The following is a 17,432-nucleotide window of genomic DNA, read 5'->3' as shown; positions in this document are numbered from 1 at the left end:
AGCCTATGTGACTAGCGCGGCTTCAACATGCTGATCCGACACACAGATGGTGTGTTCATTCACTTCAAATGAAGAACAATAATTCATGCACACAGTTATATAAAAAAAAAATTACAGACCATGCTTCTGCAAGGTGGATGGGTGCAGATGCCTTTTTATTGTTGTTGTGCACCTCTGCGCCTCTAGGGGGCTCCAAAATCACCTACATGCAAGGCCAGCATACTTTCAAATTCAAGTGGTCCTCTAGCAGTTTCTTGCGTCAAGACGGTTTATTGCTTTTTTTAATTCATATGCCATGTGATTAGAGCTAAGGGGAAGAACAGCCTGTCCCTTGTTTACTAGATCACTCACTTACACTTAGCACTCCTGCCATGCCTCCTGATTGTAATGGAAAAAAAGTCAATTAATCAATAAATTCATTACAGTAGACTTGGGCAAAAGTCAGCCCGTGGTGCTTATTGCTTAAAAAAAAAAACAAAAATTTTATGGAAAAACTTTCATGTTCAAGTTCCATTAATAATCACAAATACACTGATACTACAAATATTACCTTTGCACCTGTATGCAAAAATGAGCTTTTTTTATTGTAGCTTTCATAGAACATGAGAATAATCATTAAAAGTGGTCTGCTGACATGGGGAAGCTCAAATCTGGCCCTCCACAGAAAATAATGGCCCAGGCCTGCCCTATAGACACCAGCTGCTAAAAGATCCTTTGATTCTGTTTGACATTGATTGATTCTTTGTTTTATGGACCTATACTGTAAAACAATTCTAGGGCTGTGTGAGCTTTAATTTAAAGGGAATGTTTTCTCAACGGCCACTTATTTTTCTTTCCACTGCTTCCTTTAATGTCATGATGGCAGTATCACAATGTTATGTTATAAATTTTAAAAGAGGCCAGTATTGGGCATACATACTATCAGACATTTCATTGTTGCCTTAGTAACAAAGTTACTTGTTAGTTATTCATTCATTCTGTATGTTAGAATACTGTACGTATTCTACACAATACGACCCTTTCCATTCAAAATGCTTTCCCTGCCACTAGAGGCTATATGCAATTATTACATTTGCCCCAGGGCTGCTATAATCAGTTCTTTTTCTATGTGTGTGTGTGTGTGTGTGCGGTGGGGGGGTCGTATTTAGGTGGGTAGGCAATGCCAGATTTATTTTTCAACAATGGACCATACAGTTCTGTAGACGGGCAGCCTGTGCCGGTGACAGTGAAAGACACTAAACTAACAGATTACGAGACAGCATTTGTGTCCCTGGGGGCCTCAATCATGAGGCAATATGTAATAAAATGTCTCTCCTCTAATTGCTGCCTATTTGTTACATACAGCCGCCCCCCCCCTCCCCCAAACTCAACTCCCTTGATTGATTTTTTTTTGCCTCTCGTGTCATCTCACAAGCTGTGGTCGCCCCCTCTTCCGATTGGTTGCAGGTGGCTGTGCCCCTCCCCGAATCATAGGTCTTGTCGAGGCTATGGAGGCAAACGTCACCCTAGCATCATCTCATACAGACTCCGAACAGTAATCCAGGGAGTGGGGGTTCATTTATGCTCACTGCAGTGCACCACCGAGCGGCTGGCAGACTGTTTTTCCTTTTAAGCTGGTTGCTAGGCAACATAGATCCAATGGTACTGACTGGCAGCCTTACAGTATGGAGGTGGGAGGGGGGAGTAATTCTTCAGGTCATTAAGAGGAAAATATTTCAGTTTCATTCAGTAGTAGCCTCCATCGTCATTCCAGTCATCAGTGATCTTTAACCCCTCCACAAAGACACTGGTCCCCAACCACACATCCGGCCTATGTTGCTGTCTCATCCTGTTAAAGTGATCGATTCCAGGGTGCTTCGGTGTGTAGGCAGGACATTTTACGCAGGAAAAATGCTAGTGTGTAAAATGGGGTTTTCCTCATTATGGTAGAAAATCTTTTTCGGAGCATCCATGCGTTGCCCGCACACACATGTGCCTGTGTCCGGTGGAAAATATTACTGCCGGCTGTCCAGCAGCTATACCTCACTATAGCCAAACCTGTTCCCTGCAATTCATTATGAAATGAATAATACCAATAATTAGTCTCCCTCGCAAACTGTCAAGCACTTTCATTTTTCAGGAAACATGAAATTGAGATGTTGAATGAATCACAGATGATATAGCGCATTTTTAGAACTAGGTTTGCAGAAAGTGGTACAGAATGAATTGTAAAAGACAAAAAAGCCAACATTAGTAAAATGAGAATTACTCCTCTTTAAATACACTGCTGGAAAAGAGAGCATGTAAAATGTTTTAATTTATTTATAGAATTTTGGCATTTAGCCTTAAATTATGCCAATTTTACAGCTTATTGTGGGGGTTGTTTGTTTCTGTTGGAAACACTTTTCATACCTTGTATAACCAGGCAGCCTGTGGAGTTTTCATTTCAAAAATGAAAATGCTAGTTTGGTATCGCCTTGACGTTCATTAATCAAACGTATGAAAATTTCACTCATGCCACAATTTACTCAATGGGCTAGTGTATGAAACGAAGATGTCAGCGGACATGGAGACCAAGTCCCTTTTGAGTCATAGTCGCTGCCTGTGCTCCGTCCGGCAGGGTCCCTGTCCAGTTCCAGGGTTGCAGTCCCACTAGCCCTAAAGACTGATTAGCAGTGACAGGTACCACAGTGGAAGAAAAGGGTGATCTCTCTGCACCATGAAGGTTTTGGATAGCTGCCCGAAGAGCAGTGCCCCTCTTTCCCCTTTAACCACACCACTCCACTGCACACTGGGTGTCGCGTAGCCTGAGGGAAGCTCGCGGCACTGCGGCCCGTCTTTGACTTAGCGGCTGGGTGGCCGTCTTGCTCTCATGAAGTTGCTGAGATTGGGACGCCTTTCTACTTTTGCATGATGGTAAAGCTTGTAGAGTTAGTGGGCCTGGTTCTGAAGCAGTGATGTGCAGCAGACTGCACGTCCTGTGGACCGTCAGAGCTTCCGATCTCACAGGTTCTCTGAGGCTGACAATGAGCTGCATGAAAGGGTTCCAGATAAAGACGAATGCATTTATGTTAATTTAATTTCAGCTGATACAATCTTTGCACAACCACATCCAGAGGTATCAAGGCAAAAAATAAGATACCATAACTACTAAATCTAATATAAAATATTAGAAAAAAAGTTGTTGAGCACGTATTTGTTTTTGTGAAGTCAATACAGATTTCTGTCATGAAATCAGAGATAGCAATGCTCAGAAAATCATTTAGAAACAAGTACTATATACCTAAGTTATACATCAAATTAATTTTTTATATTGTATAAACTCTTTAGTTTCCATTGTGCAAGGTACCCTGCAATTTTGGCCATGAATGTATGCAAGAACAGAAGCATATGTAAACTTTCTGTGGTGTTTGTCTGGTTTAACCATTATGATTGTTTAAAATCCAGAAGACCAACAATATTTATCAGAGAGTGAAGATTTAGCTGATGGAACATTTGAGGATACTGTTCACACACACTACTGTGCTGGTGAACGCCAGATGCTGTGGGATCTATTCTTTTATACTAAAATGTGTGCTTTGTTTTGAGTAGTATTGCTGAATGAAAATGAAAATGGTAGCTTCAATACGTAATTCCGTTTCTCCAGACAAGTAGATACGATTAACCGATATGAAGTACAACACTAGCTATTTTTTAAAATACTATTTATTTTGGGTATGTGAATAGCGTTGCTTGCATCACAAGTAGGGTCATTGAAATGTATTTATGGAATCTTCCATTTTCTGCCTAGGGGTGGAGCAGGTTAGGGGTATGTGTTCTTATTATGTTTTTGTTTTTCTCCTTCCCGTGGTGATGAAAGGTCCTAGACAGACACCACAGCCTGTCTGTGAAGCCCTGAGGTCCCTATGTATCACCCCCCCCCCCCCACCACCCATTCACAAGCATCCAGAATGTTCCACAAGCAAACTCATATCAATGACAGGGGTGTTTACAAGCCAGGTCAAATTGTCCATGCGACAGCACATCACAAGCAGCGGCTGCTGGAAACCGTGCAGCTAGCAGCTGGTCACATTCTGGTTACAGACGCAGACTTTAATCACCAAATGTTCCCGATAAGGTTCAAATCCAAAGAGGGGTGTTTCTTTGCCTAGAGCTGCGCTTTTAATCTTACTTCCTCCAGTAAAATGATGATGATAATAATGAAAATACACTTTATTTAGAGCACGTTTCATACATTTAGATGCAGCTCAAAATACTCTACATTTAACAATAATTAACAATCGATAATTATAAATGTGCAAGAAAAAATGAAACACTTCTCTAAAATAAAAGATGAAATAGAATAAAACGAATATAAATTTATTAGAGAGGTAAGAGGCACATGCTGATTATAAAGCTATACATCATTACTTGATGAACCACCTCAGGGATGAGAATCTGAGTGCAGCCGTGCAGTGGGCGATGCCTCAGCACCACACTAGTCTGAATGGAACAGTGTGAATTTTTTTCTGGCAGCTGGAGTGCCAATCCAAAAAAGTTGGAGAACCTGCTTGCAGGGCTGGGCGCAGATCAACATCATACCCAGGACACAGCAACTGCAGGTTAAGGGCCTTGCTCAAGGGCCCAACAGAGTAGAATCGCTCTGAGCATTCAAAGGATTCGAACCAGCAACCTTCCAATCGCTGGTAGAGATCCCTAGTCTCCGAGCTACCACTCCGCTACATTTGTTAGATTATGGTAAAATATGCAAGATAAAAGACATAAAGATAAGATTATACAAAAACAGAGATTACAAATTGGTGATTTTAACAGGAAGCTTGTTTAAATAAAAATGTTTTAGCTGTTTTTAAAACTACTAACTGTAGATAATAGATACCTCTCTCTCTAACTGTAGGTGCCTGGCCAGTATTCATTGGTGATGTGTTCCATAGTTTAGATGCATAAGAACTGAAGGCTGCTTCCCCAGTCAGTTCATGCTTCAACTCAGGAACCTTCAATAATGCAGTGTTTGTTGATCTAAAATCTCCATTTGGGCTATATTTTCAGGCATTCTGTGGTGTATGGAGATACCAGTCCATTGAGAGGCGTAAAAACTAGTAAAAGAATTTTTAAATCAATTCTAAATGAAACAGGTAGCCAGTGTAATGAAGCTAAAACATGTGTTTTACATTCCCGTCACTTAACGACGGGGATGCACTCAGAAATACTTTGTTAGGCAATTTTGTTGTTGTGAGAACATCATAGAGACTACTTACATAAACATTAATGGGTATAGCCTGTAACCCAGGCTATATAGTATAGCCTAAATAACAATAAAAAGTACAGTATGGTAAATACATATACCTGTACCAGTAACAGTTTTTCATTATCAAGTATTATGTAGATGTACATAATTGCATGTGCTATGCTTTTACAAGACTGGCAGCACAGTAGGTTTGTTTACACCAGCATCACCACAAACACGTGAGTAATGTCTTGTACTATGACATTACTAAGTAACAGGAATTTCAGCTGCATTATAATGTCATGGGAGCACCATCATATATGCGGACTGTCATTGACCGCATGACTGTGCACTGTTTTCTAAATGGGAAAATGCTATCATTTTGGATTGAGGTTTCACTGATTTAACAGAAAAATAATAAACCATAATAATAAAGTTGGAACAAATGACAGCCATTGATCTTTAGAAGTGTATAGAGAAGGCGACTCGGTCTGATCTCACAGCCTTGTTATCAGCTGGTCATGTAGTGTGTGCAGGGAAGACTCATGTCCAGCCTCTTGAAGGAACCACTGGGAAGGTTCCCAACGATCTTCCTGGGCTTACGCTTCTTCGTAGTGATCGATGGGGCATCACCATCAGTGTTAGTTAGTTAGTTAACTTGAAAAGGCCCCATCAGAATCCATCCAGATGGCTATAGATGCAGAAGCTCCAAATGCCCCCTTTGGAACTCGAAAAACAGTTGCGATGGGGTTTGCAATTTGTATTTTTACGAAGTGTGTTCAAATAATTTACAGAGGGATTTGTGCTCCCGTTGGAAAAGCAACGGGAGCTGAAGTCAGGAATATGTTACACTGGGTGTTGAGAAAGGGGTCTGGGGCTTCATTATTGGCATAAATCTTTGCTGGCTGAAGGAGAGACATGGGGAGGTGAAGTACAGAGCTGAAACGGGCAGGCGGAAGTATCTGGGAAGGATGAAATGACGAGCAAGCTGCTTGCAGCATGGCCATTAGGGTCTGACGCTAACAGAAACAGAAATTCGTTACTTGTGGGTGAGAAATGAACCAGATTCCCTAAATTCACTGTGGGTGAATGAGGAAGATCCTTTATTTTGGCGTCTGCATTTGTCATCCTGCCCTGGTCTACAAACTCCTCTGAATCTGAGGCATCTCTGAAACAGATGGGCCCCACACAAGGGGCCTGGGCAGGCGACCCGCTCTTCATCATGCGTCACATCATCGCCATGACACACTGACGTCTGCCGCCGTGACCCCCTTCTCAAGCCCAGCCAACATTTTTAATTGTTTTTCCTTTATATCATTCACCATCTGTATGGTGTAACGGTCACCGTCAATCAATATCGTCATGCTTTTCAGTTTGGGCGGGCCCTGCCTAGCTGGAATGCGACGCATCACCCGGAGTATGGCCGAAGCGGTCCGTCTAGGTTCCCTCTGCTCAGAGCAAGGATTCCCATTCGCTGAACCTTCCGAGTTATTCCCAGGAAAGTTGCCATCCTGCTGATTATACCCATGCTAGCGAAGTGAATCAAGCCTGCTAAACCCCAGTTATGGGAGCTCGCGATAAAGATTGGAGATGAGACCATAAATATACAAACCATCTGTGAGCATAATTGACTTGGCAGAAGACACCATGTGTCTCCGGCAGGGACGATGCACGTCGTGGGGCCCTTTTAGTTTTAGGGACTTCTGGCCCAGCCTTCCAAGCTCTCCAGCTGTGGCAGTGGCGTGTCGGCTGTGGTGATTTTGTGCACTTGAGTCAGGCATGTCTTGTGACTACAGCAGAGCAACCCATGGGATTCCCTCCATGTTACCATGGCAATTCTTTCTTCACTGGGGGCATTCAATGACCACTGTACAAATTTGGTGAACCTGATGGCTTTTCACACACCTATGCGCATACATTTGTAGTATATATGCATTCACTCAGACATGCTGCAATCTCTATCTCGAATATGCGCAACTACCTGACCTGGACGTTTACCTATTATGTAGCTTGACCTCCATGAAAGTTCAAAACATCTATCAACCCGCCGATGCATCAATCCACGTACGTGGGAGCGTTTAATTGGCAGGCTAAACAATGCTCATATAGAGTACCTGTACCACGGGTTCTGCGAAACATTTTGTCAAGCTTGTGATGCCCAGCAGGTTCTTCCAGTGACAGCTTACCAAAGTACCACCATTCATACATGGAAAAACTTCTATTGAAATAGATATTTTGGGGACAACTCTACAAAACAAATACCTTTCTCCATTACAGCTTGACAGTGCTGGATTGTTTAAAAGAATATTCTCGTAAAATGATTATTGCGAATTCTTTATACAATTTGCATACCTTATTTGGTCATTAGTTTAAATAATGAGATAATCCATGCCTCTTATACCTTTAAATCAAAGTTCAAAAGTCATGTGCTATGAGCTATTATTGTCAGAAATCCAGGGATCTGCCTTTGTTGGCTAGCATTTTTGCATGAGCAGGAGATAAAGAGGCTTTTGCCTCCTGAGGTGGGTTAAAAATGCTACACAGCAACAAGCCAGGAAGGAGATGTCACCAGTTGGTACCTTGCTTTTGATCTGGTCTTTAAAAAATCTGCTGCCTTGTGGTGCTGGTGCCCCCTGCTGTTTGACGATGTGTGTGAAATTGTGCTCTATTTATCTTACCATACAATACTAGCTTCAATACGTATTTTTTATATACATGAATATTATATAGGCCTACATTTCTGACTCATACATATGTAGGATAATTAAATGTTACATGACACTTGTAATGACAAGCCATTTCAATGCTGAGCCCTGGGCTCTAATTGTGTCTATAGCTTGTACACAGACATCTTAACCTCATTAGATGTCAGGTGTTGTGGACCAACAGATTAGTGTTAATGGAGAAGCCCCCTGAATCAATGCCCTCTTTTTTACTCCACTTCTCCAATCTACACCTCTTTTGGCCTCCCCTTCTTTTCCATCTCCTCATGACTGCCTGTAAGCTGCTCTCTTATCACCTGTGGTCTACAGGGATGCAGACCGGAGCTGTACTCCGATTGGTTGATGCTTAGAGGGGGTGGGGCCCTCCTCATGCACCACAGACGTTCGCTCTCTCTCTCCTCTCTCTCTCTCTCTCTCTCTCTGCTCTCTCCCATGCATGGTTTATTCTGCAGCAGTAGCAAGCAGGGAGTAAACACTCCCATTTATCCCGCTCTCCCTCTCTCTCTCTCTCTCGCTCTTTTACTCTCTCGCTCTCTCTCGCTCTCTCTCTCTCGCTCTTACTCTCTCGCTCTCTCTCCCTCTCTGTCTCTCACGCAGGCACACACGCCAGCGATCACACTGCAGCAGCAGGCAGACCCGCAGGATTGTCCTCCCTCATCTGTGACCCGTCGTCACTGCAGCAGAAGAGAGAGAGACACACGTTGCCGTGGGGGGGCTTATTTCAGGACGGCACTGAAAGAAGGCGCCGGCTCGTCATCGCTACCACTGATCGCTCATCGTCTTCCCTCGTCAGTCTCTCCTGGATTCTTCATTTTCATCTTCTTTTTTCGTTTTTCACGCCACTGCTGTTTCCAATGTCACCTTAGCACCCCCCTTAATCCAGGGTTGATCTTTTGGGGGGGGGCTGCCCTGAGAGCATTCAGAGTGCACGCGTTCACGAGTGCGTGTCCGTGTGCGTTGGACGGGCACGTCGTCCACGCTAGCGTAACGTGCGCCTCTGCGACGGGTTTTTTTTCCTCGCGGGCTCCCCTCCCTCCACGTCCCACGATGCCGCGCTCCACGCCCCTCTGCTAGGCGGCTGCAGCAGCATGGATGGTGCGCCGGCCTGGAGACCCACCACGGAACCGACCAGTCCCCTTGCAGAAGAGCATGCTCACGGTCCCTGCTGTAAATGGGCGAGGACGCTGACACCCGAAAAATCAACCACAGCTTTCTGCGGGACCACAATTATGTGACTGAAGGTAAGGCAGACATTTTCTTAATTCTCCTCCATCTCCCAGTATCGAATGAATTTCTGGTGCTTGTCCTCGACCTCCCTTCACTCGTCAGTCTGTTGCCTCGGCATCCGTTCGCTCAGCATGCATGCTTCTCCCCCGAGCGGCGAAACGCAGTGGAATGGTACCGGCTTCCCGACTTAGAGGCCTGGTTTGGTGATGTGGGAATCCTGTTGTGGGATGAAGGTTCATTCTGGGATCACCAAGGTTGGCTGGTCCTGTCTGGTTGTAGTTCCTGAAAGACTCGATGCTGGCTTTGTGGCTTTGCCAGGCTGGGTTGGATGAGATGCTGTTTTTTTGCCTGGTATTTGAGCATGAATGGGGGTTGGGGATCCTTAACTGAGGTTAGGAACCGAATTCACCTGCCTGCAGGTCACGGGCTGGTAGCCCTTAGCAAGTTACACCACGACGTAGGTATCTGCCCCGCCCCCCACTACACAGGGTCACGGGACACGGTGAAAGGTCCAGCCATCATGGCTTGGGGTGAACATAGGATTCCGAAGGGGGGGTGGGGTTACCGTGAAAATCTCTGACGTCAGAACTGTCTAAGTATGAATGATAGGGAAAGAAAAGCCTAGAATGTTTTTATTTTCCCACTGAGAGCATCCCCCAGCGTGCATTTGTAGGGAGAGCGCACTCCCTCCCCGATAGCCTTGACCGTACAGCTGTGTCACCACTTCTAGTCAGGAAACCTGAGTGGGGGGGGCTGGGGGCTTCCCTCGAGGATTGTGGGTGTGGGGCTCCATGATGCACACGGAAAATGCGTTAGTCTTCCACAAATGGGAGGGGAGAGGTGCATCTTTCCTGGATGGTCGGGGGGAGATATTTACAGTTATCCTAACCTATACAAATTGGCAGGATATGTCGGGCTGTGGCCGCAGCAACCAATAGCGCTGGCCATTCCGTCCAGCTACCAGTATCCTGAATACAACTGGGAAGATAATTGGGCTGCTTCCATGGTGTGTTCTGGATGTGACTGAGGCTGAGGGGAAATAGACCGGGATCGCAAACCCCTGTGTGCACGTACGTGGACCGCGAAGGATCCGGAGCCCACCGGACACGCCGTCGTCACGTTCTTACTCGTCAGGTTGGGACCTCTCCATGACGCTGAGCTGTGAGTCCGCTCCCTTTCTCCGGATCCGTCCGCCTGCCCCATGCTCACTCACGGAACCTTCGCCGGACCGTTACGGGAGAACACCGAGTGCCCAAGTCACTTCAGAATGGTGGAAGGGGCTGTCGTTAAATGCTGGGGGGTGGGGGGCACTGTGTAAGGCCGTGACTCAGCAGAACACGGACGCTTCCGGGCTACGTGTACGATGCTGGTGCTTATTCCAATTTTTAAACCTCGAGTTCAACCAGCTGTGCGCGTGATTTTATTTTTATATTTATACATGTTTTGGATATATCCATGGGATCGGGTGGGGTTGTGGATGTGTCACTGGGAGAGAGGAGCATGTGATGGAATCCCAGAGTGTGGGGGTACCCCGCCTTTAATTAAAAAGCTGGTGGGAGAGAGGCGGATGACAAGGTAGCCAAGGTGCAGCCAGGAGGTGCTGCTGCACGCTTGCTGTTTATAATTAACAGTTTTACACGCTTTTGTTAACTAATAATCCAACGCACACAAAGACCACACTGCAGTCCTGAAAGAGGCTGAACTTGAATAGTGAGCTCAATCCTGCACACGCAAGTCAAATGCGATCAGCAAAAGCTGACAGGTTCCTCTTTTGCGAAGCTCCCTTTGCAGCACATGTGCAACTCAACCGCAGAACGGTAGGCAGAGATTGTTAGAATGAAAGTGTGTCGTCTGATAACGTGCTATTGGACTGTACGAATTGCATCTATTCCAGTCTACTTCTAGATTGTTGTAATTTAGTAGTAATTCTAGAAGGGTTTATTGGTAAACAAAGACATTTCAGTAAAGGCTTCACTTTAGAGTCACATATCACATATATACTGTATGCGTGAGGTTTTTCTTTTATTTCAGCGATCTTAATACAGAGGTTTTGCTTCCTGCCCTGCAGTTTGTGAGGGTGCAGCACGGTTCCCTGTATCACAGCACTCCCCCCCCCCCCCCCCCACCCGGAGTGGATGGCAGGCATTGCTGCACTAGCGGATTCTGTTAACAGGCGGGGATGTGCCGGAAGTGTAGCGGCCTAATGAATTCAGTGAGCGCCCACCGCTCTGCTGGATGAATAATTCATCTCCCCCTGCCTCCTGCCCCATAAAGGCAAATGTGGTCCCTACTGGCCTCCTCCTTTCTCTTTTCGATCGAATGGCGTGTGCATGTGTGTCGTATCCCTGTGCGCGTCTCCCCTGCCCAGCTACTGGTGATGTGTCACTTCCATTCGCTACAGTGCCTTTACATGTGAGCAAGTCAAACAGCCGATTCCAGGCAGGTCTACATCGGGTGCGGCACGTCGGTCTTATGCCTTTGTCCAGTACGACCCACCCCCTGCCACCACACTGCTCATTTTCCCATTTCCCTCCTTACCTTATAGCTATGCATTCCTGTCTTCCTTTCCTGTCCATGTTTGTAATGCACTGACTAAACAGAGGGGCAAAGGAAGAGCCAGTCCAGCAGGGCGGCGCAGCTGCATCCAGCACTGTGGGCTTGACCAGAGATTTATAGGTCTAGTCCTACAAGCCCCTGCTGAGAATGGAACTTCAAAATCAGAATGGACAACTGCAATTGCCTGGGTTCTTTGAGTGACAGACAGAGGAAAGGGGCGGAAAAAAACACATTCTTGCAAAGACATGCAAAATAGCCCAGCCAAGGGAAGCAGATGAAGACAGAGCAGGTCACTAACAAGTTGAGGTGTCCTCGGACCAGGTGTGGCTCGAGGCGTTTCTGGAAGGTCTTGAGAGGGAGTTTGCATCCCCACTGTCTCACACAGGACCCAAAACAAACCTTTCCGTGTTCTTTATTGATGTGTGTAACTCTATGGGGGTACAATGTTATTTTGTGTACCTTAATATGACATGTAATCAGGGGAGCAATCTAAGAATTTTTGCTACAGTGAAAATGAGCCAGTTAAGTAAAATATGTAGCCCAGCATCTAATTTATTTATTTTATTTATAGTCATTGGGTCGTTTTTTTTTTGTTTTTGCCCTCCATGAGTGGCCGAGCTTAATTTCCAGCCTTACTGATTTAAAAAAAAAAAAACATTATTAGTAGGATTACTATCACTGTTGTTATTATTATTGTTGCTGTGTCATGCCCCGCCTACCCGCCCCGCCTGTTTTCTTCCTACCGTGGCCCTAACAAGCCACGCATGTTACGTGTTTGTCTTGCCTCTCGCTCCTGCCCTTATGTTACTCACTCTAGCTGCCTTTTGTTTGCTCCCTCATTAATCCTTGCTATAAGTACTTCCCAGTCCTGTTTATCCAGTCCTGACATCGATGTGGTAGCCTTTAACAAACTGTGCCTAGTCTTCCTCTCGTCCTCCTGTTTTGATTCCATGAGATCCTGTTCCTTTCTAGTTTTTGTCCTCTTGAAACTAAATAAAACCCCTTTTGCTTTGTCACCTTGCCTATTCTCGCATCCTTTGTCCCCATGTCATAACATGCTGTTATTATTGTTATTATTATTATTATTATTATTATTATTTGTTTTTTTATACGGTTAGGCATCAGGTTAGGTGGGAAAGAAGAAAAGCGAGAAAGGTGAGCGGTAAGTTTCAGAAGAGTAGCTAAAATCTTAAAACTTAATATGTAATGTAATCCAGGGTTGCCAAGTCTCACACATCTGGTGTGACACTCATGCTTTCAGATTCTCATGCTTATCCAAGAAATCTTACAACTAATCTGTTATTCCATTACAAACCTAAAATTTTTTGCATCAGAAGTGATGGGATAGTTTGCCTACAGACTATTTACAAAGCAATAAAACTCTCACATACATGTAAATTCGTGTGCATGTGTGTGCAATTTCATCTCAAATTGAAAATCTCACACCAGCCAACTGACCAAAGTTGGCAACCCTGGTAATCTGAATGCTACGGGTACAGGACATGAGAGCAGTAACAAAGATTACCCTTTGTGCAGTTTCCTCGTAGTTACACTCACTAAACTGTTGAGAATGGTCTCCGTGGTAGTTAGCAAAATTGTGGCTATATAGTAGCTGTATGCTGGGTGAATATTAGCCTAAGACCTCCAAGCAGACTCCCCCAGACTCACCCGGTATAAGGTATCACTGAGAGGTCCTTCCTGATGGCAGGGGTTTGTCTTGAGGGAGCCGTGACAGGAGACCCGCCCCTGGGTTTCACGCCTGACCTGAGGCACTGCAAAGTCCGCTTGCTTTACTTAGCAGCGTGTTTCATTTTGACCTTCTCCTGTCCCTGGGCACCGGCCCATGATCTCAGACAGTTATGGTGTGTTTATCAGTTAATTTTGTTGGTCGCCTGAAAGGTGTCATAATTTAACAAGGTTTACATTTTTAAATATATTGTTTTTCTTGCTAATATTATTATTATTATTATTATTATTATTATTATTATTAATATTATTATTAATAATAATAATATTTTTGTTGTTATTGTTTGTAGTTCTTGTTATTTCTTTGTCTCTGGGAAAACAAAGGGGTTACATTTTTCATAGCTAATGGTGCGTTACGTGAGACACATAGGCCTTAGGAATAGAGCCCAAGGTGCTTTTATTCTATTAACGCAGGTTATTTCATGCATGTTGTTAATTACAGCTGTAATGTATCTTCTGACTCTCTGGTTCTGCATGTATTTCATACCGATAAAGCACTTTGACTTAGAGTGTGGGGTGAAGGTGGAGGACGATGGAAGCTCCGGGAGGGGGGCCCGGTGTTTAAGATGCTAGCCGTGTAAGTCACAGGGTGCTGTATTGATCTGGAGGTAGGGATGAGTTGCAGCTGTGCCCCAGCCATTTATAAACAGCTGCAGAGACTGACATGGACACCTAGTTGCAGAAGATCAGTTTTCTCAGCAGAGAGATATAATTAGTTCTGTCTCTATGCCAGTTTGCATGTGCATGAATGACAGTGTCTGAACCCAAGTGGGGGCGTGTGGCAGAGTGAACCCGGGACTTTAGACTCTTCTCTGGTTTGCCTGGCATCTCGCCTACAACATCCCAGGCGGGAAGATGACAGGTCCTTTTCCGACAGCTCCTCTTTGCTGTTGTGGCTGGGGAGGGAGCCCCCACCTTCACCCCCGGGTCTCTGTCACAGCCACCCCTGTCAGGTTGCTCAGTGCCCTGCACAGCTGGTGGGCTCATCCAGGGAGTTTCATCACACTGACACAGCTGATCACACCCGGTACTGTTCAGGCACGAGACTCCAGCCTCTGGAGACCACAGGGATAGAGTCTGTGTGACCCTTTATGGCTCAGTTCATATTTTCGAAATGTGTGTGTGTGTATATATATATACTATTTAACACACACATATGTACACTAGCTTGTTCTTGGATTGTGGGGCAAACCAGAGTACCCAGAGGAAACCCCATGACGACACGGGGAGGAACGTGCAAACTCCACACTCATGGAACCCCGGCAGACACTCAGATCCAGGTCCCAGAGGTGTGAGGCGACACTGATAACCACTGCACCACCATGCCGCCCCCGTTTTCAAACACTGTCTGTATTTCTGTGCAGTACCTTCTTACATACCAGTCATTGCTAGATATCTATAAGAACCACAAGCGGTACTGACCTCCATACCCAAATCAGCTACATTTTATCTGTCCAGTGCTTCAGCTCATTAAGTAACGTTTTGGTATTTTGTTGTGTGCAGTAAATTTACACTTTTTTTGTTGCTAAAATATACTTAATGATTCTTCATATGAGTAATACATGATATTTTTAATTTATGATGCGTAAACTTGAACCCAATGAATTAAAAATATGGCTTTAAAATTGGTTTCTAGATATTGTTCTTGTTTGTAACAGTATGGGCTAAACACGTGTAAAATAGTGGTTTTCCAGTGAATGGAGCAGATTCATTTTAAAATTCGGTCTGTAAGCCTGATTCTCGCACAATTCATTCAGCCTAACACCATTAGCATAATCAGTTATTTATGGACTAAGTCGAAAGACTAAAGAAAGAACACTTACAATTGATTGGCTCTCTTTAGCAGAGTGGTTTATTTTACTAATGTTCATCTACATGAAGGAAGGAGAGTAAACCAGGAACTAAACAACTTGAGGGTAACAAGCAAGTATGGTGCCAAGATGTGGCAGAGTGTCGCACTTCAATTAGTAGCCGTGGCCTGCCCTTTATGCCTGAGTATTTACTGGAGTACAGGGCTGTCTGGGGACATGGGATTTTTTTTTTTTTTTTCGTGGCTGAAACAACCCCCCCCCCCCCCACACACACACACACCCCACCCCTCCTCCAACAACAAAGCTCCTTGGTGGTTGAATGACCAAATTCTGATCCAATAAGTGGCACAGTCTGTGGAAGCACAATGTGCTCGGCACTCCGCTCCACTCTTACACAGATCATGTGACACAAATTTACCCTGCTCTCCACTGCGCCATGGGAGCCTGGCATTTAAGGATTCAGATGTCACCAACCAACACACATACAACACATTACTTACACAACCTGGTTCCAAAGTCAAGTACAGGAATGAAAAATAAGTCAGAAAGCAGGTTAGGGACTATGTAGAAACCCAACAAAACAAGAGAGGAGATTTCAAAGACAAGTAATGGTAAATACTTTTATCAGCAAGGACTATTGACCTTGACCCTAATTGATCTGCTCCGGACTCAGCAGTTGGGGGAGGAAGGCACTAGACTTAAACAGGCCCACCCCCATGAGAGGATGATCATTAGTTGACTGACTATTGGTGCTGCCCTTGCTGCACAGTCGTTACGGCAAATAAACTGTTCACCTGAACACATGTAAACTAGCGTCCGACACTGATGGTCTGGCTGCCTGCTGTTAGTCAGCTCCTGTGCTCCCGCACATTGATAGACCGGCAGGGAAGGGAATCCCAGTGTGCTGCTGAAGACTACATTAGGAAATTTGATGCTGTGTCTAATCGCTCCACATCTCTAGGCACAGTGGGCTGCTTTGTGTTACTAGGAAGAATTACCTATCATTATGTATCTTTAGAAGCATTTACTGAAGGTATTTAAGGATAGACTGGTGGGGTCAGCTTTGTAGGTCCAAAGTGTAATTCTTTCAATGGATTTTTACATGGCTATTCAGACCTCCTGCTTGCTGTTGCTACTTTGTGAAAACCGTGTCCAGGATAATCTATATTTCCCCACAGCTATGTGGGAGAGATTGTGTGAAATGGTCCCTATGAAAGTGTTTGTGTGCAGGCATGTTTGTTAGAGGGTGTAGATTTCATGCATTAATGATTTCTTGAGTGGTATGAGGGGTCGGAGCCCCAAGGACGCAGCGGAGAAGATGTCTCAGCATCCGAGTTCCATTTGTGCTTGAAGGTCCTCCCTGTTTTTGGGGCAGGAGTCGGAAATGGTGCCGCAAGCAGCAGTATTCTGGTGGCATGTGGGGGCTGGGGTGCTGGGAAGACCAAAGACCAGCGCGCATCCCGTTTCCATGGTAGCAAGACCACTGCAAGAGTGCTACTGGGTCATTTGTTTCGGGTCAGAGGTTAAAAGCCATGAAATTGGCCAGATTCCTGCAGAGCATCTCCTGCCTGGCCCTGTTAGTGTGTCAAAGCAATGCACCTCGATGCGGGATACTATATACACACACACACATACACACCCCCACCCACACACACACACACACACCCACAAATACACCCCCACCCTCACACACACAAACACACACACACACCCACACACATACCCAGACGCACATTTGTATTCATATCTTTGTGGGATCCTTCCATTCATTTCTATGGGCAAAACCCTTATCCAAACAATGACGACCTTAACTCATACCCAGCCCTAACCCTAACCCTAACTCATACCCAGCACTAACCCTAACTCATACCCAGCCCTAACCCTAACCCTAACTCATACCCAGCACTAACCCTAACTCATACCCAGCCCTAACCCTAACCCTAACTCATACCCAGCCCTAACCCTAACCCTAACTCATACCCAGCACTAACCCTAACTCATACCCAGACCTAACCCTAACCCTAACTCATACCCAGCCCTAACCCTAACCCTAACTCATACCCAGCCCTAACCTTAACTCATACCCAGCACTAACCCTAACCCTAACTCATACCCAACACTAACCCTAACTCATACCCAGCCCTAACCCTAACCCTAACCCTAACT

The 17,432-nt window shown here is 45.1% G+C and overlaps 1 protein-coding gene across 2 annotated transcripts in view; it reads left to right on the top strand.

The window, feature by feature from the left end:
- The first annotated feature begins 8,386 nt into the window (after positions 1 to 8,386).
- LOC125705015 (serine/threonine-protein phosphatase 2A 55 kDa regulatory subunit B gamma isoform) overlaps positions 8,387 to 17,432 on the top strand; it is a 50,024-nt gene continuing 40,978 nt past the window's right edge. For both annotated transcript variants that reach the window (XM_048971326.1, XM_048971325.1), the window contains exon 1: positions 8,387 to 9,167. In XM_048971326.1, coding sequence (XP_048827283.1) covers positions 9,098 to 9,167 — 70 coding nt within the window. In that variant the 5' untranslated portion in view covers positions 8,387 to 9,097. The remainder of the gene's footprint in view (positions 9,168 to 17,432) is intronic.

The sequence above is a fragment of the Brienomyrus brachyistius genome, chromosome 12, assembly GCF_023856365.1.
Source record: "Brienomyrus brachyistius isolate T26 chromosome 12, BBRACH_0.4, whole genome shotgun sequence".
Lineage (NCBI taxonomy): Eukaryota > Metazoa > Chordata > Actinopteri > Osteoglossiformes > Mormyridae > Brienomyrus > Brienomyrus brachyistius.
The sequence above is the reverse complement of the archived record's forward strand: the minus strand, read 5'-3'. Positions and strand labels throughout refer to the sequence as shown.